This window comes from Platichthys flesus, chromosome 8 (assembly GCF_949316205.1).
Source record: "Platichthys flesus chromosome 8, fPlaFle2.1, whole genome shotgun sequence".
NCBI lineage: Eukaryota > Metazoa > Chordata > Actinopteri > Pleuronectiformes > Pleuronectidae > Platichthys > Platichthys flesus.
Window position 1 is genome coordinate 10,909,725 of NC_084952.1, and position 26,074 is coordinate 10,935,798.

At 40.6% G+C, this 26,074-nt stretch overlaps 1 protein-coding gene across 3 annotated transcripts in view; it reads right to left on the minus strand.

Annotated features, from left to right (window-relative positions):
* The window catches only part of spock1 (SPARC (osteonectin), cwcv and kazal like domains proteoglycan 1), a 104,597-nt gene that overhangs the window by 39,978 nt on the left and 38,545 nt on the right, over nucleotides 1-26,074 (minus strand). For all 3 annotated transcript variants that reach the window (XM_062394393.1, XM_062394391.1, XM_062394392.1), the window contains exons 3-4: nucleotides 18,941-18,986; nucleotides 6,292-6,372 (exon numbers count right to left, since the gene is read on the minus strand). In XM_062394393.1, the coding sequence (XP_062250377.1) occupies nucleotides 6,292-6,372; nucleotides 18,941-18,986 (127 nt within the window). The remainder of the gene's footprint in view (nucleotides 1-6,291; nucleotides 6,373-18,940; nucleotides 18,987-26,074) is intronic.

The following is a 26,074-nucleotide window of genomic DNA, read 5'->3' on the forward strand; positions in this document are numbered from 1 at the left end:
AGAAATTGTACATTGTAAAGAGACCAAAGGGGAGAGCTAGGGTTGGTGAAGGAATCTGCTGCAGCCACCATTGTTCACTGTTGGTGGGGGCATGAATGTGATTGGATGTTACCAGTCAGCTGATCGCCAGGCAGCTGGTGAGGCATACATGAAGAAGCTGATGCTAATCAGGAGTGTGAATTCAGAGCATGATCCAACTGTATTATGCATCGTGAGCGAAATTCCCAGTTGAAATGAATCCATCTCTCAGAAAATTGGTATTGAATTGAAGGGATCACATATCTCTGTGTTTTATACATGTATATATTGTAATGAATACAAGTAAAATTGAGTTGTGGCTCCATGATATTCGTTGGAACCAGAATACTCCTGTACTAAACGCAGCAAAGTTTGTCGTACGTTTCACTTCTGTGTTTCTGTTTGCCTTGAACGCTCGGCTGTTGCTGCAACTCAGAATCATCCCAGCTACCATCTGGTTAGATCTGCTGTTGTAGGCCGAGGGGGTGGTGGGGAAGGGGGGGGGGGGGGGATCAATATAGTCCTTGGTTGGTAGCTTAGGCTCAGAGAACACAGCACGAACATAAAAGAAAATCCATCCCTGCTGGGGAAAAAAAGGTTGTGCTGCAGCAGACAGAAAAAAAATTTGGTTACAACAAAAAAATGCTTCACCTGACTGAACATGAAGATCAATGAAATGTTCATTAAGGTTGTGTGAAAAATAATATGCCTGTATCTTATCTATGAGCATGTAAAGAAATATGTGAAGCTATGACAGGCTCTGGTACATCCCTTTGTGTCTCTGGCCACAATGACATGCAAATGACACTTTGCCTGTCACTCCCTCTATCATCATTCTCTGCTTTGTACCTGTGTGTGACTGTGTGTGATCAGCATGACAACACATCTGCAGTAAAATCATCCGGTTTTACATTCTTGGAGCATGAGTTAACGGCTGGTACGTCTTTATGTCATGACATTTATATATGTGTGTGTATTTATATATATATATATATATATATATATTATAACAAATAGCTGCCCCCCCCCTCCCCGAAGAATGAGTTTTTGAATTTCCAGGGAGAGGCACTTCAGCCAAAAGTTAAACTTGAACTTTTTATTAAAAATATCAATTTTTCTCCACTAAAAGATGTATAGATTTAAAAAGTAGCTATTTGGAATATATAAAATATTTAACCACAACAAGTGGTTTCTAACACTTCCAAAGCATACACAACTTTGTTATACACATCCTCAAGCCTTTAAAGGGAAAAGTAGAATCATTGTTAACTGCATTAGCGCGACAGGGTTGCTGTTTCGTTGCACCGTTGTTCACGCAGGCACGGCACAAATATGGCAATTTATTGTCTACACTGTGCAAGAAGTCCTCCTTTAAAAGGCTCCTGGATGATTCAACCCTTAAAAATGTCTTCCAGCTATTTAATTGCTGCAACACTTCCAAGTGGGTTCCTGGCAGAAAAAGAACATTACACTTGAAGCAGTAACATTTTATTACAATTAAAATGTACAGTTAATTGCCCTACTTGTCCACTTTTTTGTCTCTGCAAGATTTTGTCCATCCCCTTTTCTTTCCCACCTAATGTTTCTTAGGAGACAGGAGAAGTGGCCATGGAGGAGAGGGGTGAGATAAAACCCTGTTCCTGTGTCCTCTAATACTGGACGGTAGCCAGAACACAACGCAGTGATTGGATAATAAAGATAGTCATAGTTCAATAGAAGAGGCCACATCGCCAACAAGCCCTGTCAGAGACTAGAGGGTGACCTTAAATGAATTGCTGCTGCGCTGTACATGGGTCAATGGGGTGTTTTGTAATCTGTGTGCACGGGTGTGCGCGCTACTCTCTCATCTGTGTGCTCTGTTGCTCTCATTGTTTGCTCTCCCCAGCTACTATTTCTAATAGCAAATAAACAAGTTTAAATTTAAATAAACAAGAGCTCCAACAACCATTCCCAAAGGACATGTTTCTGTTATTAGAAAAATGAGCATCACATTCAGGCCCTGATAAACTAATTAAAAAGGTGGTTCTTCTCTTTCACCTGGGGGTCTGCAAAGGAGAAGAGAGAAGAGAGGAGAGAGGAGAGAGGAGAGAGAAGAGAGAGAGAGAGAGAGAGACAGAGAGAGAGAGAGAGCGAGAGAGAGAGAGAGAGAGAGAGAGAGAGAGAGAGAGAGAGAGAGAGAGAGAGAGAGAGAGAGAGAAAACCGATCAGGAGGAGATGAAATCTCCGTCTGTCTCTGCTTCGTGAATGTTCCTCCGGGTCCCACTGTTTGGGCTGTGAGAGGCGTCGGAGCGAGGGATGACAGAGAGGAATGACGGAGGCATGAAAGCACAGAGAGGGCCTCTGGGAGAGGACGGAGATAGAATGGATTCACCATCCAGAAAATTAATTATTGAAAACATGGGTTAATCATATTATTGCGGATGTGGCTTTGGAATGGAGAAGATAAACAGGCCGCTTCAGTTTGAATGTCAGAGAAGAAACGGCAAAATACCAGGAGACTGAGGAAGGCTGTGGACTTTCATCTTCAAAATGAATATTCACCACGGGTGACCAATACATACAAATCTTCACAAACAAAATGCAATCTTACATATTGTAATGGAAAACACCTCTGATAAAAAAAAAAGCTACAATTTATTTTCCCATCTTGTTTTCATCCAGGCCATGCGTCCTCAAGCAGATGCTAACTGCTGTTTGTTGATGTAACAAAAAGCAGTGAAAACTCCAATAAGACGTTATAAGAAACTGCAGCCGAATGTTTCCTGCCCTGATTTACTGATGGTTATTAGAACTGAAGCTCGGTGAACCTGTTTATCTTTCCAACCTCAGTGTTTGAACCCAGTCACTCACTGCTGCCTCGATATAATATTTCACAATCGCTAGTTTTCCCGGGCGTATGATCCTGCACTGCAGAGTATAAATGGTCTAAAGGAACACCTCGATAATAGAGTCATTCTTTTCATTCCAAACACTAAAGAAATCATTCTGCTCAGTGTGTTCAGACACAGAGGATGTCACCGATGCAGCAGATTTTGTGAGCAGGTCGTCTCTTTACGACCTCAGCCAGCAAATAACAAAATGTTTTTCTCTCTGCAGAGAACACCGGAACAATATTTATCAACCTTTTTGTTAAAAAATCTGAGCAATCTGCTTTGAATGAATTTTGTTATATCTATTTTCTCTTTTTATCTGTTTTGTTGATTGTGGCAGGGTTAGAAGGGAAGGTTTTCCTATTATTCACTCACTTCTTTTAGATTTGTACAATGTCAGCTGGTCTTTTTTTTTGTTCGCTTTAGAAAAATAATCTCCTCGACTCTGAACTGGACACATGTTGCAGCCAGACTCAAAGTTTGTCTCAGTTTGACCTGTAGTCGATGTCAGGAGAGGTCACGATGAAGACCACGCTCCTGACTTGTGCCTGGTTTCTCATTGACCCACTGTGACTTTTTCCTCTGTCCTCACACACCATCACATGCACACACACACACTTGCACAGGTGGATGACAGGCATTTGGCCTGTTGCCTCACCTTTAGTGTCAGGGATAATTAAATGTTTTTGCTCTGTCCTAGACTGAGGCATTCATTAATCTGAATCTGAAAGGTGTGTGAGTGCTCGCGTGTGTGTATGTCTGAATCAGCCTTCTGTCTCCTCTACCTCCATCTAGTCTTCTCTCCTGTTATTATCCACTTATGTTCAGCATTTAACTCTAAACTACAAAATACTCCACTATGTTTGCATGCCTACTCTAACAGTGCAGTTTCAGCCTATGTACAGTTCTTTCCATACTCTCAAACTCGAATCAGTTCACCTGTGAGTCGAAGTGAAGGTTTCTACAAAATGTGAAAATATTTCCTCAAGACATTCTTTTGATATTGCGTTCACAAGGCTAGGACGAACAGATGCAGATATATAGACAACCCTGAAAACTGAGAATGCCTCCGGCCACATGGCTGCCAACAGCATGGAGGCCCAAAAATATGCAAAACACAAGCACCTCCACTGACATGCAAAAGTTCTGAGTGTCCATTAGATCGCAACGTTACACAAAGCATGTGTTGAATCTAAAACAACAGCAATAGACAGTTCAATTTGTCTGTGTTTGAAAACCCTCTTCAATCTCTCCTTTCTTTAAACTCCATCTAGAAGACAAAGCCCGTGCGCTGAACTGAACACATTGTGCCTGCAGCCAAATTACTACACCACACAGTAACTCCCAGCAAACACCAGACGGGAGAAAAATTGAGATTCAGATGAGACCACATGTGATTCAAATTTTGCTTAAATTATAGGCGAAACGACTACGGTTCGTTAGCCCGTATAGAACATGAAGGGTCCACATTAAGATTAAGATGCTTTTATTTGTCCCAAACACATGCACAGACATGCAAAGGCACACTCATGCAGGTAGGGAAATTTAATCTCTGCTTTTGACCCATCTGGTGCAGGACACGCAGAGCAGTGAGCGACCATGTACGGCACTCGGGGAGCAGATATTGGGGGAGTAAGGTGCCTTGCTCAGGGGCACTAGACAGGGTAGGGAGACTCTTGGATTTTTGGACAGATCAATCCAGGTTCGTCTTTTGTTGTCTCTCCGTGGAGTCGAACCAGAGACGAACCAGAGACCTTCTCTGTCCATAGTCCAAGTTTCTGTCACTTGACCATCACCACATCAGTGACACGACATCAAAAGAGAAGAACTGTTAAAAAATAAGCAGACACTTCACCACAGACCAAAACATCTGTATTTGAACGGACTCAAATACACAGAGATGTATTTATTCAAGCTCTCATATCAGCAGAAGAATGCGGCTGATGCTCTTTCTGTAGATTTATCTTGGGTTTTGAAACCGTGGATTACATATGTTACCGTGCAGCTTATCTCACGGGGAATTCAATCAAAACATGTGTAATTGTTTTTTTAATTACCTAACGAACAGAGCTCAATGTGTCGCAGCATCAGTGACATTTCTATTTGCATTTTGATTTGCTAATTGGTTCCCCATTTAGATTTCCATTCGCTAACTTTTATTCTCTGGAGCCTTTTCGTGGCAAAGCTAAACTGCAATGAAGTGGAGTGACCGACTTGCATGTACATGCTCTTGAACTGAACTACTCAGTCGAGCCACCTTTAAAGATTTGTGGGTTGGTCTCCAGCTTCAGGGGAGATGGACATGGGATATTTGATTACGTTTAGTCACCAACTGTTTATGAATGAGATCATACCTTGTGTTGTAAATAAGCAAGTTTGTTTTCAGTAACACACACATTGTGGTCTAACAAATTAAATGACGACAGTTCACCGCCATCAAATTCAAATGTTAAAAACTGTAATACCACATTATTCTTGTAATAAGTAATAATTAGGAAAAAAGGTCACAAGATAAAATTCTTTATTTTATGAGAATTAAGTCCTTTTTTATTGTGACTTTTCTCTCGTTAAATTATGACCTTATTCTTACAATATTACAACATGGTTCTCAAAATCTCAATTCTTTCTCCAATATGGCCTTTAAAGCTGTGTCACACTTTCTGGCTAGCAGGAATAAGCATATTCAAAATACTGGCTGTTACCCATGGAAATCTCAAACAGACACCATTATAAAGCATTTTGGCGCGCTACACCCACATGAGCTTGTTAAGCCACAAGCATAAACACCAGAGCAGCATGCCACTGGAATCTTTACCCCAGTACATTACCACCCACTTACAGAATTTTAAATTACGATGTTAGCCTGCACTGTATATGCTAGAACTGAAGCTAACCCTGGAAAAAGCTCCATGTGTCTAAAGGGGCCGACTTTGATCTTCCTGTGTGTGAAATGCTCAGTGTGAGCTCGGTTATCTCTCTCCTCCGTACCGACATCTCTACACACAAACCTGAGACAGGGAGGAGAACTAATTGTATTAAACTCTGTTGCATTATCTCCACTGTTTAACAGGAACTGTAACCGAGGCAGCGGAGCGGAACAATTTAGGCTGAACGCACCACAATGCCTCAGTTGGCATTTATTTCTCATTAAACCTGATAATCTGCAATGATCACACTTACTATACAGATCTCGCTTTTATAGGAGGAGTAATTCACATGCACTGTTTTAGCCAAATCGTCTGTAACGCCATAGTGGTTAGACTCTAACCACTATTTTAGAGTCTCTACCGACTTTCAGCTGCATGTTGGATGAAACTAGTTTTTCATCCAGTGGAATTTTATGTCAATTAAGGGTTCAAAAAACTCTCAACCCTGATGGAAATGATGATCCCATTGAACTCACCATCCCTCACTGTCTTCTTGGTCGAGCCAGGGTGGGCTTTACTGCCTGGGTCTCCACTTCTACCAGGTCGGGCCTCTCGCTCTACAGAAACCAAAAAGAAGCACAGGACATGTGAGAGTAGTTCGTATTTTTCAACATTGTGTGAAATATAATATACTTGTTTTATTGTGGGAAGAGAAGATCAATAGTACTTCAAATCAGTCAATGAGCTGAGAGGCAGAGAATAACAGGTGGTCTGTCTCCATCCAAGGTACAAAAATACACCTGCCAGCATTAATTAACAAGAAAGATGTCTTTTATTTGATATATTGACAGGAACTAATGAAACATCTACACCTTAACATCTCTGCTGGTAACACAGCACCACTGTGGTAACACAATAACACTCCACGGCCCCAATCACCTACAGGGACAGCAAAACTCTGCTATTGATGTCAAACTGTATAGATTTACCATACTAAGTTATACTGCAGGCTCCAGTCAAATGCTAGACTCTATAACTACTATTGTTATGTCACAGCAAGTGACTGATAAGCTTATATGGACTTTGGGTGACCGACAAAAACGTATCTAACTTGCCTTACGACAAACCTTTTTCTCCCTGAACCATAGTGTGTTTCACTGGGGTTTCTCACACGGGTTTAACAAATGAGAAAGGACATCTTAATTAATATGTCGCTATGGCGCTGCAAAGTGACACTAACTCCTAATTCTCTCAACATGATTTTCATCCCGATTTGCTGATGAGTTCTGCAAGTCACAGACAAAAGGCCCCAATCGGCGTTGAACGTGCAGTCGTTAATCGCTAAGCGTTAACTCTTAATAGAGGCTCTCCAATGCATCTCCTGGGGTACATAGACTCAGATTTCAAACCTGCTGGAAGCACAAAAGCATTACATCTTCATTACTGAGACATGAAATCATGTAAAAACGTCCCCTGGAAAAGCGAAACAAAGCATCTAAATCTCTTCATCTAGACTGTACGCGGATCCACCTCGTCTCACACACCAGCACTGCAGTACAGCGTCCCACGTGGAGGCAGGCCAGTGATGTAGGAGCCTCTGGGAGGCAGCGGAGCAGCCAAACACAGAGGTACAAGGAGTTTGTCATGTCTGCCTGTAGGCTGTGACATTAACACCCTGAGATGATTAACTCTCAGACTCATCCATCTCCTGTGTTTATCGGCGAGAGACGCCTTTGAAGGAGGGCTGAACATAATCACCACGAAAAAGGTAGTGACATCTGGCTACGTGAGACAAAACCCCAACTTTTTGGTCAATACACCCTGTACTCATTATTCCTCCACACGCCTTCTCCCCTCTTTCCCGGAGCCCTGTTCTCCTCATTACGAGATGCCTTTCTTATCTCTGACTTATCCTCACGGCAGGCAATCTCTCTCAAGTGCTCTCTGTGGGCCCCGTGTCTGTATATCTTTGTATCTCCCTCCGTCTGCCTCCCGGGAGACTCTCTCGATGCTACTGTCACTTTCGCACGCTGGCATTTAGCCTGAGGGCTGCCACTGTGATCGCTAGCAACAGCCGGCTCACATCCTCTGAAGTTTATTTATCCTAAGTTATGATGATCATTGGAGGCTCTATTGCCTACTGGGCACAAAGGGCAAAATGAAAAAACACACACGCACACACACACACCACACACAAACATACACACCTCGTCTTCTCTCTGTGTGATTTACTGCTGTGTGTATCTCCCCTTGAAAACAGCCTGTTCAGCAGTGCTCGAACACTGCAGCCCATTGATTCACAACTTCATTTTGCTTCGAGTCTGTTGTTGGTTTTGGCTCTGCCTTTGTTAACTGGAAGTGCAGGAGCAGTAACAATTCACCGGACTCACTGTGGCGGTGTCTGCCTTTCTTAATCACTATTCCTCTTCTTAGCCGCAAGCTCATCTGCACCTCTTCTTCCACACCATCCCTTCTTTTCCTTCCTTCACGTGTGGATTGAATTACCAAATACCCTTGGCGTGACTGTGTATATCGCCCTCCTCTGTGTGTCAGCGGGCTCCAGGTAGCATTGATTACCACCTCACAGTGTGTGTGCGTGGGTTTGTGTGTGTGTGACTGGTTAATTTACCGCACACGCCTGAAATCACTGTAGCATGTACGAGTGTGTCACAGCTGATAGTCCGTTTATGTGTTAAGACTCGACACTGCGAGTGCTCAGCCCGCTGAAAGGGCGAGATAAGAGCCGAGCCGAGGGTCGCGGATAGCGAGTCACTTTTTATGATGTGGCCAACAAGCCATTAAAATCTGAGCGGTAAACAATGTTTAAAGAACGCCTGGAGAGCGAGCTACAAACCCTTAGCACATTAAACTGAAATGAGATATTTGTTCTTTCTCCGGCTAACACTCCATTTAATGCCCAAACCTGCGGTGCCGCCCATTGTTTGTTGTCCATCCGTCTCTTCTCTTATCAGTTTCGCTCTTTCTAATTCTTTCAGCTCCCGCAGGCACAGATCAGAGATGGCTGTATGAGAATGTATTGAGACGCGGGTGACAGAGATTAAAGATGGACTGATGAGGAATGGGAGCAGACAGGAATCATATCTTCACAGAGACAGAGGCTTAGTGAGTTGAAGAAAGGGCTGATGAAATATATAACACCCTGCTGGGAAAACACAATGTCACGTCTAATCAGGCTGATTGGCAATTTGGATGTTCCAGATTTTTCGAGGCTTTGTTTGTGGCTGCTTCCGCCAAAACAGGGAGCAGCGCACATGACTCCTCCTTTTGCTGCCAAAACAGTTCCCATGGCAACCACTTATTCACTGTATAATCTAATTAAGCGCACAGGCAGGAGCATTGAACACCTGGAAATTCCGAACTTGTTTATTGTCTTATTCTCTGTCTTGGTGTGTGTTGTGTGTCCTGCTGCCAGTTTGACTCTCCTGTGCTCCTCTGCACTGGCTGTGATAAAGGAGCACCGCCTGCCATTTGTAAATCCTCCCTTTGACTCCCCATCTCGGGATAATGCATTGCAATCACAGCCTCGCAAATCTGCGGGGCCTGCCCACATACAAGAGCCCAGAGAGAGAAATAGGCTGAAATCTGCTTCTGCCATTGGTCTTGCTGTCAGTACAACAGCCGCCAAGGACTCTTCCTCTCCGTCTGCCTCTCTGTCTCTCTGCTACAAGCTTAAAGGTCTTTTTTCAGGGCAGATCTCCAATCATTTCAGATGGGACCGAGCAGAAAAATAATGCAGATGCAGAAAAGCAGTAATAAATAAAAATTCAGTTTGACTTTCAGAGGAAGGTTGAGCTGACCTGGAGGGGACATGATGGATTTTAGGTTGAGCCGAATGCTGGACAGGAGCTGTGCAGGGTGGCCATGAAAGAGGAGATGTTTTTGCATGTACAGTGTGTTACCATGGTTAAAGAAGCTGGAGGAGTCAGCTGCTATATCACAATTAAGTTAAAGAAAAACCATATCCACTATTGTATTTCTATCTTGGTAGAATTGATCCTATTAATTTAAGATATATACGTTTATTCAAAAATGTTGATACTTAGGTAATCAGGTCGTAAATGATTATCTTAATTATTATTATTCATTTCTTTTATATTCAATTTTCTCTATCACTTTGCATTTGATAACAGAGCTTTATAATTTAACAACAATTAATAAAGTAGAATTACTTCCCCACGGATATTTGCCTCAGAAAAAAAAAGTACCATTTAACTCAATGCACATTTTATTTCCCGGCTCTTACGAGGTCAACACGACCTTTGACCACTGGAATCTAATAAATTAATCTTTGTGTCCATCTGGTCAAACTGTGAAGAAATTCCCAATAGGCAGACTTGACATACAATGTTCAAGAGCCTTAAACCATGTTTGGTGAGGCCACTGTGATCCTGACCTTCGACCCTTTACAACCAATTCAAAGATTCCCTGTTGGTGTAGCTGATGTATCACGTTCACAACAACATGAGGTCAGAGTGACATTGACCTTCAAACTCTAATCATTTCATCCATGAGTCCAACTGAATGTTTGAATGTTCTTCAATTTTGAAAAGGTCAAGTCGCGGCCAAGTGAACATTGATACTAAACATTTAAGAAATCCTTGTGACAACGTGTTCACAAATATAGAAAAGAAGGACAGACCATCAAACATAAATCCTCAGGCCACTAAATCTAAATAAGAGTATGTGTCTTCCACTCACTGTTGTGGCTAAAGTTGAAAAGCTTTGTGTGTGTGTGACTATGAGATTGTATAACGGGAAGTAATTCAGTTTTTCTTCTGTAATTGAGAAAAGTTTTCAGACAAAACTGAAAACATGGCTGATATCTGAACGACAAGAGGAAGCCTCTACTGCTGCAGTCAGTCACGGGTGGGCGGAGAGTAAAAGCAACAAGCATTGAGCGTGCCTGTGCAGCTGAGTCTATAAGCCCATTGTGTATATTGTGTGAACAAAAGAGAACTATGTGGGTGTGTATACTCATATTCCTTGGACTTTTTATGATTGCGTAAAGTCACAAAATATTGGGTTTTGCCCAAACAATGGGACTAACTTTGGTAGTTACAAATTAATGGAAACATTTATTTTTATGTAAAATGTAAACATTTTCCAGAGGCTGTTCTCTGAGATATCACCAGGGAGACGCATCTCAAGTACGTTTCTCCCCCTCATGAGACGCAAATCCCTGACTGAAAAATGTGTCTATTGTTGAGTGTACAACTTCATTTTTGACAACAGAGATCATGGTCTGACAATGTTTGACAATTGTCTTCAACAAAAACAAAGAGGGTCCTGCACACTTTCTCCACTCCTGACAAAATCGTCTGCTAGGCTAGCTCTTTAGCTTCCAAATCGGTCAGACTATGATGCAATCAGTCTTCAATTGCAGCCGCTGAAGGATGCAAGGCATTAGTGTTAGGGATGTCACGAGAACCGATACTTACGATACCTTTTGATACTAAAATAACAAAAGCACCGTAAGAACCATGAGCGCCGATGCCAGCTGTTAGCATCGGTGCTGCGCCTCTTCTGGAGCTGTGGCGCTGATCTCTGAGCAGCTGAGACCAGAGAAACTCTGTGTTTTCACTGTTTCCACTGTTAAGAAGCAGCCGGTCAGTCAGTGAGCGACTGCTTCACGTGAACGAGCTGTGATCTGACTGTGTGCTCCGCTCCCCGCTCCGCTCACTCGCTCAGACTTTCACTCTTTCACTCACATTCAACATATGAAAACTGATTCGTTAAGTTCGCCGAAAAATATGCACAACACTGCACAGGGAGCCACTGCAGAGGGGCTGAAGAGCCGCATACGGCTCCGGAGCCGCAGGTTGCCGATCCCCTGCTCTGGAAGATGACGTGAAGCGTTTTCTTACCGTGGTATCGAAATTGGCATCGAGAATCGTGTTATTTTACTGGTATTGGCACTGACTACTGAATTTTTGTCATCATGACACCCCTAATTAGTGTCCTTACCTGCAAAATATTATTGATCATATATTTGATATGAATGTAATGAGCCTATCACTTGAATATTAATGAGTAATCTCCTAATCTAATGAAAGCTTTACTCAGTCTTCAAGATAAAAAAATCATGTTTTACCTTGTTTTGAAGGATTTGACACATTTTTATCAGCTGAGTAACCTCCTGGGAAATATTTTCATGTTGGATTTATATAATAAAACATCAATCTGACATCCTGTCAATCAAAGATTAATCGTAAATGAAGAGGAAAACTTGTTACATTGGTTTAAAAAAATCTGGAGGACCATGTATTTCTATTATTTTTATAGCTTCTATTGTATCAGTGACATCACCCTCAAGTGCTGCTTTTATCTTTTATTTTGTTGCAAACAATGTCCCCTTACAGTCTTACTGGCCCCCATGCACTCACTATGAAAGCATGAAGCTCTGATCTGAGGACAGCAGATGTCCGTGTAATCCACTCACAGGGGGAGCCGGGCTGTCAGGGATGCAGGCCAATGTCACCCACATACACAACCCAAGCCACACACCTGCACCCACTCACAGGGCTATAGAAATGTAAGCATTACATGTACAAAGCTGGAGCAGGTTAACCATCCATGACTGGAGAACAGAAAGGTAGGTGAGCTGTCACCAGGGAAACAAGTACATGCAGCACTTAAGAGGCGTCTCCTTGGTCCACATGCATGATGAACACAAGAAGGGTTCTGACGTTGGATTTCAAGAACTCTCTTAGCTCAATACCAGATATTTCTCTCAACTAATATCACAATGTACATTTTACCTAAATTAACATCTGGAATACAGATGAATATTTAACTGTCTCATTCCAAGAGCTGTGTTTAAGTTTGATTAGTACAGATTGATTCAATGAAACCTTAATTTCGCACAAACTTTCCATCGTGAATCAATCTGAATGAGGCTAGATATAGTTTTAAAGACGCAGCGATACCAACATGAAGAATTTGTATATATGTATTAATTTTTTCTGCAGGTCAAAACAAGCAAAGAGAGAAGAGAAGTATAAAAACACAATAGGAATGTGACAGTAATAACCGAACATCTTAAAATATTAATCAAATATGATTTGTAAACCTCCAACAACAAAATCTCACAGGCTTTCTCACTCTCTCTCTCTCTCTCTCTCTCTCTATGTGAGTGTGTGTATGTGTGTTTGTTTACTTCATTTTGGTATGTTGATTCACAGTCATCCATTGTTCTTAATTATGTAATTTCCATCCGATGAACTAAATACGTCAGAAACAAATAGAAAACAATGAGCAGAAACTGGTGTGTGAGGTGAAGGGGTGGTGAGAGTTAGATGACCGGAAAAAATGAAAAACAAATTAAAATGATGAGAGAGTTTAGTGAAAATTAGGGTAACATTAATAGAAAAGGGAGAGGGAGGAGCGGGAAGGTGGTGAACTGGGTTCCTGGCTGCATTGTATCAAAGCTTCAACAGACCACAACACTGTAAGCCCCCATAACTGTTTGTGTCTGACAGTTACTGGTCTACTTAAATATCCAGTAACCTATATACGGGGCAGGAAACCTTTTTTCTGGCATATACATTTTGTAACATCCTTGGAAACAAAACTAAATTATTGAATATCTATATCATCTTAACGTTAAATGTGTCTGATGTCAGATGGTAGTGATGATCATGAGAATACTGTAAAGACTACTGGTCTTAGCCCCAAAACGTTTACTCAAGTGAATCTTCAACTTTGTTAGTGCCATGCATGAATTCATTCCTACACCACACAGTAATCCCACACACAACAATATCTAGTTGGCCACTGTTTGTAATATTGTTAATGTCATGATGTTTTGTCCTGAAAACCCCCCAATTGCTGCCGTGAGATTTTTTCAAGAACTAAAAGAAAGAAAACAATAGTTAAATTGATTAATTAATAAAATCTGGATTTTGTGAAAGTTGTAATTATACGTTTTTTCCTGGCCTTCTGTTACCAAAACAGAAAACTGATTTCCACAGAAACCACTGTTACATACAAAACTATGGCAACAGTAAAATCCTATAATGTTTAAAACACACAGATGAGCTGGGTCATATGTTTGTTTCAATGAGACAACGCAGACAGGTGGATTAGTTTATGTGGCAGCTCCAAAACAATTGTCCTCATTAAGCAACAAGACGCGTGGAAAACAGCTTTACCACCGGGGGATTTGATCGTCCAACTTTCAGTTCTATCAACAGTCATTTGCGATCCAGCTGATTTCCTTCATTGGTGATGGAGACACATTAACCACAGAGTGATTCATCAGGGGACTGGAACCCCCCCCACCCCCATCAACCTTTCTGCTGCTGATTAGTCTCCAAGGGCGCACAGCGATTCATTAGTCAAAGTGAGATCAGCAGGTGCTGATTGATGACGCTCTCCTTTCGCTCGTTGTAACCACCAACCCAGTTTTTATGGTCACACTTATCATTTCAATACGATGAAGGACAATACACAAACCACAGTGTAATGTTAAACTGGTAAATTAAGGCTGATATCTTCCTGCCTACTTTACAGTAAACCAAGGCAGTATGTACTTTTTCCTTCTGGGTCTTCCAAGCAGCTGCTGATGGCCTCAGCATTGAGACACTATGTTTGACTCTGGCCTATAACTGAATGAAATATTAGTAAATTAAGGACTAATGGACAGTGAACTTTTCTATTCTTCTTGACCTTCCAAAGTCCTTTACATCACAGTTAACATTTATACACACATTCATAAACTCTTTTCTAGCTATGGCTAAAGCTGCTCCAGTGTCTGAGCCACAGCTGCCCTTAATAAACAACCACAGTATACAGTACATTCAAAATGGACACCAGAGTCAGATTGGTTTTAAAGTGTAATTTCTGTAGTTTTCAACCTGGGTCATATGTTTATAAATGTGGATGTGTAAATGAATGGTACTTAGAAAAACTTTTGGAATTGGAAGATCGCGGCCACCAGCTGTGGCCATATTGTAATCTTATGGGGCAACTGCATCAGTCCACAAAATGTCCACCAAAAGGTCACAACACTCTAAGGAACATGACAGGTTCCCAGAACTTCGAGACCGTGCATCGGCTAATTGTCCTCATCTTGTCTCTAGCTTATTCACTCTTCAGTTTGTAGGAGCCCTGTGGCGATATACCCATTCTCAAACAAGAGGGGGCGGCCATTCAAGTAAAAGCCTTTATAAACATTGTTCACAACAGAAAAAAGATTTAGCCCTCATAGTTTTCTTCAGTAAAATCCAAACTTCTCTCTTCATCTCACTCTCACGTTTTCCTCCATCTTCATTCAGAAACCAAGGCAAAGTTTAATGATACTTGAGAGTTAAACTGTTACCAGATTCTTAACAAAGACCCAGAATTATTGTTTAAACCTTGATTTTTGCAGTTGCACCATAAGATTACATTGCAGCCACTGCCACCGTTTGTCTCGTCTGCCTGCAGATGCGATGTACTGGACTGATTTCAATAGTTTTTGGAATTACCATTCATTTAGACAAAAAATACCAGAAATCCCCTTTGATGGGAATCAGAGTAGAGCCTCCATGTTTGGACAACAGAGCACTGATGTAGGACAGCACCCTGTTCCAGCATCTGAATCCGGCATGTACATGTACTTCCCCCGGATTTTGGCACAGAGGATTCCTCCATAACTTTTCATGTATTTAGTCTGTAGTTATAAGGAAATGAAGCTCTGTTTTCTTTATGTCTTTCAGTCGTCTCTGAGAAACCAGAGAGCAGCTCAAATTTGATGCGCTGAGGGGAGACTGTTTTTTTGTTAGGCTCAGTATCCACGAGGAGCTGGCCCAGATAAACCTGCTCAGCGATTCCTTCCCTGAAGAATTACTGTTCCTGCGCTAGATATGCAAAACCAAGGCAGAACAGAGCAGAACAAACTTGGCGGTAGAGAGATTTGCTGTTCAGAAAGCTGCAGACCAATCAAGCACCCCCAAGAGAGAGAGAGAGAGTGAGTGAGAGACTGTGCTCATGACGCCCGGCATCTGATCTCCTCCCGTGGGCTATGATAGGAAATGTGTTTGAGATGAACAGAGATCTTCCTCAAGACGGCTCCATAGACAATAAAGATTTTATGTGTAGTTTTTTTATTTATTTATTAAGATCTATATTTCTTAGCAAATGACAAACTTAACTAAGCAATGAATAATGACTCAAACAATCTAAATCTGCTGTGAAGAAGGCCTTCTATGGTTTTCTGTGTTCATTGGCTGAGCCTTAGACATTTAGTAAACATGGCATGCACACGTACAGGAGTGACTGAAGCTTTATCCACGGGCCCTACAGCCAATCCAATGATCAGGCAGGTCAAGTCGTAAAAATTAACTCTGATTGATAGTGGATGGGTCCTGAGAGGTGAAATAATACATTTTTAATCAGGCATATATTAATTACCTTCTCTAATATGTGAGCAGAGCTGCGGTCCGCTACTCCGACACAACTCAACGAACTTAACGGTGAAATATCAGGAGCAGAATTGAGCAGGAAGCACAGATCTAACCATCTAATCTAATCCAATTTAAAGTATGAATCTCCTGCTGTTGATCTATCTGTCTCTATGCATGGGTCCACAGCCTATCTCTAAAACCGTTCATCCAATCGACTTGACGCTTTGCAGATGTGTTGCTGCCTGTGGCCTCATGGAAAGCACAGTTGTTTGATAATTTTTGGACACGCAATATATGTAGTATTAATAAACTTTGAATAAACACGCAATCTGCTCAGCTCTGCAGCAACTGGGCGGAGCTGTATATCATGGGACTACTGGGAGAGCTTTACACTCAGAGAAATGTGGTGCACTGAAGAGAACATAAATATGAAACTGTTTTGCTAAGGCACAGTTCATCAAGGAAACGTTTACTGTGCAGCATCTCTAATCTTTACCGATGACGATACTGCTTTGTTTTAAAAGGATTTCTTTGAGCGGCGAGCACAATTTTAATTTACTATGAGGCAGTTTGTTTCTGCTAATGGTTCTGGGATGTTGGAGGATAGTTAATATGGAGCCCTCGTGTTAGACGGGGAGACTGAGTGTGACTGATTCTGAGTGATTGCAAACATCTATAAGCAGAGTGCTGTGAAAAGTAGCAGCATTTGGCCTTGGAAAAAAAACAAAACACATACACATGCACGCACGCACGCACACACACACACACACACACTCAAACACACACGCACACACACTGTGTCAAGAAAGCAAAATTAGTTCATTATGAGTACAACTGTACCATTAATGCCAGCTAAATAAATAACTATACGCATCAACACACACAGCATGTTTCATTAAATATTGTCTGAAATTCATTTTAGGTTTCTGTGTATTTTCTACAGTAACTTAATTAATACAGTAAATGGTTGAGCACTACTTCTACCATGAGATACATAACACTGATTAATTTAACACTGCCTGCATATGATTAACTCTCTTCAATGCAAGAGGGTGCAGTTTGAATGTAACTGTGAGAATCTTGCATTATTTTTTGTTTCATGATATGTGTTACATTCTTTTTTTTTTATTTTTTTTTTTTATTAAGATTTTCCAGGTCCAAACATTACAGTCAGAAACAATACATATATACTTCTCACTAAACCGTCCAAAGATGTAAAAAGTCCACATATAAGTATCACAGGTTCAGTTAACAGCATAAAAGTGAACAGGAACCCAATAGGACCTCATACATACTGTATTATATCCACATAAGCATTTTTTTTTTTTTTTTTTAAACATAGTAAAATAAGAACAAGAACTAAATAAACAAACAAGTTGGGGTAAACCTCAGTGACTCAAAAAGCCCTCTACCGAGGGAAAATAATAAAAAACAAAAAGGATACCACACTCTACTTTAGACAAATGATGGTCGTATTGGTGTGATATAAGTTTTCCATCTTTCCCATCTTTTCAAAAAAGTTCCCTGTTGCAGTCTCAAAGCAAAAGTAATCCTTTCCATCTTAAAAATATCATAGATAATGTCAATCCATTCCTCCACAGTAGGTTTTCCTGGTTTTAACCACCTTCTAGTAATAGCTTTTCTACTAGCAGCACTTAGGATCCGAAATAAATATTTGACATTTGAAGAAACATTTTCTGATGTTAAGGCACCCAAATATAAAGACTCAAATTTAAATTGAACGTCTGTCTGAAAAATGCTATGCATAACTTTATAAACCTCCCGCCAAAATGGAATCAATGATGCACAGGACCAAAATATGTGGAAATGATTTGCTACAAGGCACCCACACTGTCGCCAGCATGCCGAAGAATTTGTGTAGTGCCTCTTTTGAGCTGGAGTGATGAAGAACCTTATAAGGTTTTTCCAGTAAAACTCTCGCCATACAGTTGAGCTGGAAGTTTTCCACTGTATCTCACATAGGTTCTCCCAATCTTCGTCCTTTAGAACGAGGTTTCTTTCATGTTCCCATTTTTGTTTTACATAGAGTGAACTACATTTTGTTTGTTGTAACCCCTTGTAAAATCTTGAGATAAGTTTTTAGTTGTGTTACATTCTTGATTGAGTTTGTATTGGACTTTGGTTGTGTGGCTGAGACAACAGAGGATACAATTTTTATTACACATGGTTATAAATGTCAATATGATGAATATTAATAAATGTTTGCCTTTAGTTTTAACACATGTTTAAAGACTGTAAGAATTACTTAAAAAAGATGCAGAAAATCCTTTAGGGACTTGTGTATATAAATATATATTTTTGTTCTACTTTTTTGTATAATATCTATATTTTTATTCATACTGTTATTCTTACTATTTTCCCCCCTTGTGCTGCTGCTTTGTTGTGCTGCTGCGTTATTTGGTGAATTTCCTCTAAGGAGGATAAATAAAGGTACATACTGTATCTTATCTTACGGCCTGATTGGCCTCTGGTTTTCTAGCGCAAATTGCTCTTCCTGCTTAAGTTAGGATCAGTGCTGTAACAGATGGTTAAAATAGTTTTTGTAGATTCCTTGAGAGACTACAGATCAACCCACTCTGCATTTTGACTTCATAATCGTAGATTGTTTTCAGGTTGTTAAGGGATTTATTTATTTTCTGTACACATCTTTTGAATGCTCTAGACCTGTTTTGATTGTTACTCAAAAGTACCACCCAGCTTCAGATACTACAGTTAGCATGAATATAAACATTAGAGTCACACAAACAACAGGACTCACCTTGGTCGGCAGACTTGGCAGGAGCCCAGCTCTTGAAGTAGTCATCCTGAATGGAAACACAACACAAGAAACTGGGTTATAAAAAATCCATAACACACTGCCGAGGATATCTTTGAATTATTTTGTAGACCAGAGAGGAAACTAGATACTAAATACTAAACTAGAGCGAGTAAACTAGACCTATTTTTCTGTCCTTGTGTTCTTTCCTTAACTTTTGTAATGATTGTTGAAGATAGTTTAAAGACGAGAGGTAAACCATTGTTTGGGCATTTAAAAAAACAGGACAAATGTCTAGAGAAAACTAAAGGAGACACACAGGGGAGTTAAGTAAGCTGTAGGCTTGAGTAAAGATGAGCTGAACTTGGACAAAAATATTTGATGTCAGGGTCAAAATGGAATTTAACACCAAAAATAATTCAGAACACAGTGCACTGGTGGTTATTTGAGGGCAGGACTGGTGTAAAAGAGTATTACTACATCATTTCTATTAGGTCTTTAAGCTGTGAGGACGTTCATAATCATATTTAAATAAGTGCAAATTATTCCTAATGCTCAGATAGACTAAAATCCACAGTCAAGAAGAAAATCTCATCAAATGAAAGTATTTAAACTGAAAATGATTGGCTTTCCTCAGTTGAGAGAAGATTTAGATTTGTTGAATACACTTTGATTCAGTGGCTCCGTTCAGAGCAGATTCTAGAGACATCTTCTATTGTGTAAAGCAATTAAAAAAACTATTATGGAAAGAACCAAGGCTCAAACACAATTTAAATTAAGTATATAGGTGAGAATAAGGTTATTTATCCATAAATCACCCTGTCAAACTAAGATATCTAAGGAGGCAGGAGCGGTCCAGGTGAAGAGCTCTTGTTTTCTGGTGCAGCAGCAGCTACTGAAACACAGCTGTGCATTTCAATAGACCATTATTTATGCTCCGTTATTTTCCCTGGTTATATCAGCTCCAAGGTTTATAGCATCTAAAAGCAGTATACATGGTTTGTAACATACTATAATGTAGTTGTAAGCACATATTAGTACGTAGATTATTGCAGCGTTTTAATATACTGTCATCCATTACCTGAACATAAGTTCTAGAGCTATTGACAAATAAATAAATCAAGAATTTCTACTTATACAACCTCTTTAAGCTTGTTCTATACCCTTTAAAAATGTTTTTATAGTGCTTACAAATGTTAAACATTGGGAGGTAAAGTGTTACAAAACACACACACATGCACACACACACACAAACACACACACACTAACACCAATTCACGCACGCAAACACACAGTGGTGGATTCTGCATCTGAAGCAGAACCCAGAGCAAACCATATGTGTGCCAGCAGGGAGTGATCCTGTGTCAGTGACACTAAATGAACCAGGCAGAGAGAACCTGCTGCGTTAGAGAGCAGGATCTATACCTCGCTCATTATAAAGAGAGAGGGAGAAAGAGAGGGAGAAAGAAAGAAGGAGAGATAGATAGATAAAGAAGTTAAATCAGGCAGAAACAGTCCACAGGAAGTGGACAGTTGACCCACTCCTGGAGTCCTTGTTCTATTAATGAAAACTGCAAACACTTGAGCCGACACAAAGGTTTCAAATAAGGAGCTAAACCTAATTAGCTTCTCCCTCAGGTCTTTATTTCATTCATGTCCTCACTTCTTTTTCTCGTCTTTAATGTCCATCTCTCAAGCCCTGGCGCCATTAAAAAATTAACTTTATGGCTGTGAGAGTGAAACGTAGGATATCACTGTCACAGAAGTCATTTCTGTAGACTTCTACAGCCTGTAGAGAAATGACAAACCATAATGTTTCTGCTTTACGCACTCATATAAATTTATCCTTTTATCGGTACCAGAACTATATATGAGTTAATATAGGAGTTCTGATCAAATAATATTTTATATGTATTTCTATATAGTTATTCTTTGCAGCAAGTAAAATATGGTTTGCAATTGATCACATTGTACAGTTCAAATAGGAAATATAACATTACTTAAGTCGATTCTGTGTACTTTTGTTCTTGTCTGGTCTGAAGCCTTACTAGCATGGAATTCCATTACATTTTAGACATATTATATCAGGCTTCTTCCTGTATAAAGATGATGGTGATGCTCATTTTCCAGCTTGGAACAGAATAACTTGACTAGCTTGCACATAGCCCGGACCACAACACAATCAAATATGGGTGAAATGTTACCATGTCTATATAATTTCGGTCATGTCTAGTTAAAAGGGAGCTTCTATGAGATTCTCGTTACTGAAAGCTGCTGAGCACTGACTGATAAAACATGTGCAACCTGCATGAATTGCTTTAAAGTGAGGAAAGTACCAAACCACTGCCGCAGCGTTTTAATATGCTGAACTATACCACGTTATAGCTGACCAGCCACCCAGCCTGCTGTGCATTTAAATTAGCAGCACCTCTCCAGCTCTGCAACAATGCCTTGTAGCAAGTGTCAGACCAACACATACCATTTCTGCAGTATGCTTCTTCGCAGTATTATCAGGTTACGAGCACAATGGATTTACTCACCTCCACTTCCTTTAGATGTTTGCACAGGAGCCAGGCAGAGGAATAGAGGGGAGAGAAGAAGAGAGAAAGAAAGAAAGGTCAGTGATAATGGCACAGTATGCTGTGTCAATCAGATATATTACAGCTCAGTGTTACTCATTCAGAATACTGAGCTCTACCCAAGAGATTCATTTAAAAGGAATCTGAAGGAGGTGAAATACCAAGACACTCACACACATTCGCACCTGCGCTAACAGCATTACAAGCCTTATTTGATGTGGCATGTAATTTGAAACACAGCGAGGGCAAACCCTACAGGCTGGGGCAAAAGCACAGCACATAGGGAGGCGAGAGAGAGAGAGAGGGCAGGAAGAAAGGGGTGAGTGGTGCAAATGTAGAGGCAGGAGGAAATCAGGCTTATAATTTTAGTGCTTAAATAGGTTGGAAAAGAAGAGAGAGGGTGGAGGTGGAGGTTCTGATGATCTGAGTGTGTGGGTGCTGGTAAAGTGGATGATAATAATTGCATGTTCAGTCCAAAGTCAAACACAGAAATAGTTTGGACAAAATTGAGCTACTATGAGTTTTGGGGACTCTCCGAATATTTACTACGTAAATCCTATTCTAAAAAAAATAAAAATAATAATAAACTTGATTTAGATTTTTCAAAAACATTAATACAATAGCATTAGCTTAGGAGAGTAACTACCTTCATCTCAGCTTTTGACTGTATATATTCAAATTCATGCAATTTGGTGTTAATGTATTGATTTTGTAGATACATTTTCCAATGTTTGTTTATTGTATGGACTTTTCCCTTTCTTTCTCTATCGCTTGTGCTTAGATTTTTTGCTGCTCAATCTATCTGCTTACACTCAGATTGCTTGGACAGATTTCCGCTCCAGCTTCAGCTCTTCTGCTCACGCTGGTTCTGTGCGTGCGGGAAACGTCTGCTCCCCATTGTGGGTGTGTTTGCTTTACGACTTTGAGAATCCCGTATAGGATTTACTTACTTTAACCAGATTATTGCACTCCCTCCCTCCAAGTCTTTATTATAACACCAGCTTTCTGTTTTATAGGAAAAACAACACCTTTATGGAGCAGGAGTACAGCAGATAGTGGAAATTATAATATTGGATGAAAGACACAGAGCGAAACAAATATAAATCCTAAGGGAAATGTACTGTTGTCTGTAGTGAAACAGCTGATTTGAGTTCCTCTTTAGAATCAACTGTGAATAAAAAACTGTTATAAAATAAAAATAAAACCATTTGTTGTCTAGTTTGTACCATCTGGACAATTTACCACTTGGTTGCTGTTTTCTGCCGAGTTCAGTTTGACCTGCAGCTACAAACATGTTGTGTGCACAAGAGAAAGTGTTTCATCTGTTCTCATCAACATTTACTGTGTCCACCCGAGGACTGCGGCTGAGGATCTGCTGCCTGCGATAGTCTTCAGCTGTGGCTTTTTTTTTTTTTTTTGCTTTTACTGGTGTTGCTTAAGGTTTGCAGCAGTAACCACCAGCCCTCTTGTTATTCCGTCTCTGTCTCAGCGATGACCTTTCCTTGCCCAGGACCCCCATTAATATTTTAGTGGGCTCATCTCAAAAGCATTAACTGGCTGTTTAGCTCCCTGCGACACTGCCCCAATGTCATTCAAACCCTTCAAAGTGATTACAAGGAGATAAAAGTGTGTCGCTATTATCATATCATCTTTTTGTTGGAGGTGGTGCTGGGATTTGAGTCGACTAGTGACTCGCGGTGAATGAAATTTCTCAACCGTGTGTATTTTTGCATGGCATGAACTCGCTGGCGAAAATGTCAATGGATTAATTAAGTCTTTTTTTCAAGGTGTTTAATTAACATTTCTTTTAAAATTTAACTCCACAGCTGTCGGTGAAAATGGGATTCTTTTGTTTCTAAAACTGTACATGATGCAGTTTATTTAGCAGAGCATTCTTTAATTCAGGTTAAGTGACTGCATGCATGTGTAAATACTGTCGTGTGGCAGTGACTTGTCCCATTGGAAGTTGCTGTTTAGCAGCCAAATGGTAACAGGGCTGCAGTGTTCAGACAGTCACCCCGGATGGAAAAATGTTTGAATTACTATTACTCAGCAAAATCTGTAAACATTTAGCTGAAGTTAACAACAAAATCGAACATTAATGTGTTTTATGTCAAGCAAAGATCTTGTTTTTCTCAAAAGGGGAATTACTGAACTATCCACACATGCAAACGTACTATCCCAGTTTCAGAAAGCTGACATATTTGCTAGAGAACCTTATTAGAAAAACCAAGACACTATGGCTTGTAAACGCCATGTCGAATTATTCTCTGTCACACGAGCAGGTGCAGCCCCATCTCCAGTTCTGTGCTAAATGATGATAAATGATGGAGCGATGGTGCACATGCTGAGAAAAAAGTCTGATGGTGATAATTAGGGGTGCAGTGGTCTGATAGGCTGAATCGCAGTCGGTTATTGAGTCCGGTAATTGGACTGGGTAACCACCAGATGTGACGATCCACATTAAAAATTGAGTTACTTTGTCGTCTCCCTATAAAATTCAGTTACATTCATTCCATCATGGTGGGCCGCTGAACTGTTTTTAGTGCCAGTGGAATCCCGGTGCTCATGCAAACGATTCCATAAAGTGATGTTTATAGATTTTGAGAAAAGCTGGAATGGTTATTCTGTATCGCAAAACACCCTAATGCTAAATGTTATAGCTTTCATCTCCCATTACTGTTTATCTGATGGAGACAGATCCAGGGAGCTCTAGAATCTTTACATCGCATGGTAACCAGTTTATAAAAAGATTCATAACCTGCTTCCAGCTCTTACTCTCTTCATTAGTATAGCGGTGAGTATCCCCAGCCACCACAGGGGAGACGGGGAGGTAATCTATCATTTGAGTGGTTTACTGGGAACCGGCAAACTGGCAGCAGCAGCTCAACAGCCAACAGGAAGAGACTGAGCGGAATGATGAGAAGGAGCCAGCTGAGTCTAATGGATTTCTAATTTACGCAGGTGTAACATCTCTCCATTTGCAATCCTGTTGACTTGCTATTTGTTTGTTTGTTTACTTATTACTTTGTACTGGTGATTCTTGTTGTTACTGTCCCATTTGATGCTAAACCACCTTGTTGTAGGACTAATACAGGTTTATCTTATTGTATCTTATCTTACTGAGTTCAGACAGAATATCCAAAACAAGATTAAAACATAAAAAGATTCAAAAAAGGGATCCTATAGTAGCAAAAGGTCACTTCCTGAAAAAGTGTCCCCATTCTACGTGCAGAAGTTTCCTTGGGCAAGATACTAAACCCCAAATTGAGTCTGATGGCTGTGCCGCTACATTGATGGACGTGTTCAAGAAAGTACTGCAAATAGGTATACTGTATGAATATGTACTTTGAGGTCATTAAGACTGGAGAAGTTCTCTATAAATACAGAGCATTTATTTCACTGTGAGAACAGTCTCAGAAAGTATTCCATTTCTGCTGTGACCCGTGTTCACATTCTGTGCGAGGCACCAGCAGGTCAGCTTTTCACTTTAAAGTGATGGACCTGAGAGTTCATCTGATAGCGGATCCCTGTGTGACAGGACAAGGTAGAGAAGGAACGGAATAGATTCAGAGGGAAGAGGGAATGGCTTCAGCTCGATTAGCTTCTCTCAGAAGAAGTAACCGCTACTGAAAACGTATGTGTGTGTGTGTGTAAGGCCATGCCTGGAGTGCTGACTGAAGATGTCATAATCAGGGGATGAGGATGCAAATCTAGCCTCTTGCTGGAAACTAAACAGTATTAAAAATTGACTCTGTACTTTATGGATTTTATTCATGGGACTGGAACCGTGCCAAATTCTCTCCCACCCTCATATCTTACCCCATAGTCTCTAATTCATTCCCCTCTCTTCCTCCTCCTCTGCTTCCTTCCCTCTCCGCCAAGTCCTACCTTAAGGCTACATCCTACTTATAGGCAAAGCACCAGTCTGGGGTCTGATCGGCGCCCGGTGAAGCTGATATATGAGCTTTGTGAGCAGATAGCAGAACAGAGCAGCGAGTGGATCTCAGCGATACAGTGTATCAGATTACAGTTAGGCCTCTGCAGAAGTGAAGAATGCTAAGTGGATGCAGTTTCGTTTCGGCACTAGTATTGGGTTGTAAAGGCATGACACACACACACTCACACAGACACACACACATTCAGAGGTTTAGCTCTGATGATCCTGTTCTCCCAAGAAACTCTGTCCTCATTAGTAGGAATCTGCGCATTTCTATGAAGCTAACCGAGACCATCATGTTCCCAAAATTAAGCAAAACCTTGCTACAACCCTAAAATAGTTTGACCCCAGAAAAAACAAACTCTTCAAGAGCTCAGGCCTATCACTAAGTATTACATAAAAAAAACAAAAAAACGTTTCCTTTCAAGTGAATGTCACATGAAGCTCTGTAAAAAATTTACACAGGTTTTACAAGTGCAATTACAGCTAATACACTGATGAAGGTAACGGGATTATTAGGGCTTACGCAGACTTCCTCCATTGCCCTAATAGGATGAGTTTAATATGAAAACTCATTAACTCTCAAACACTTGACAAATGACTTGGTTCAGCAGTTTT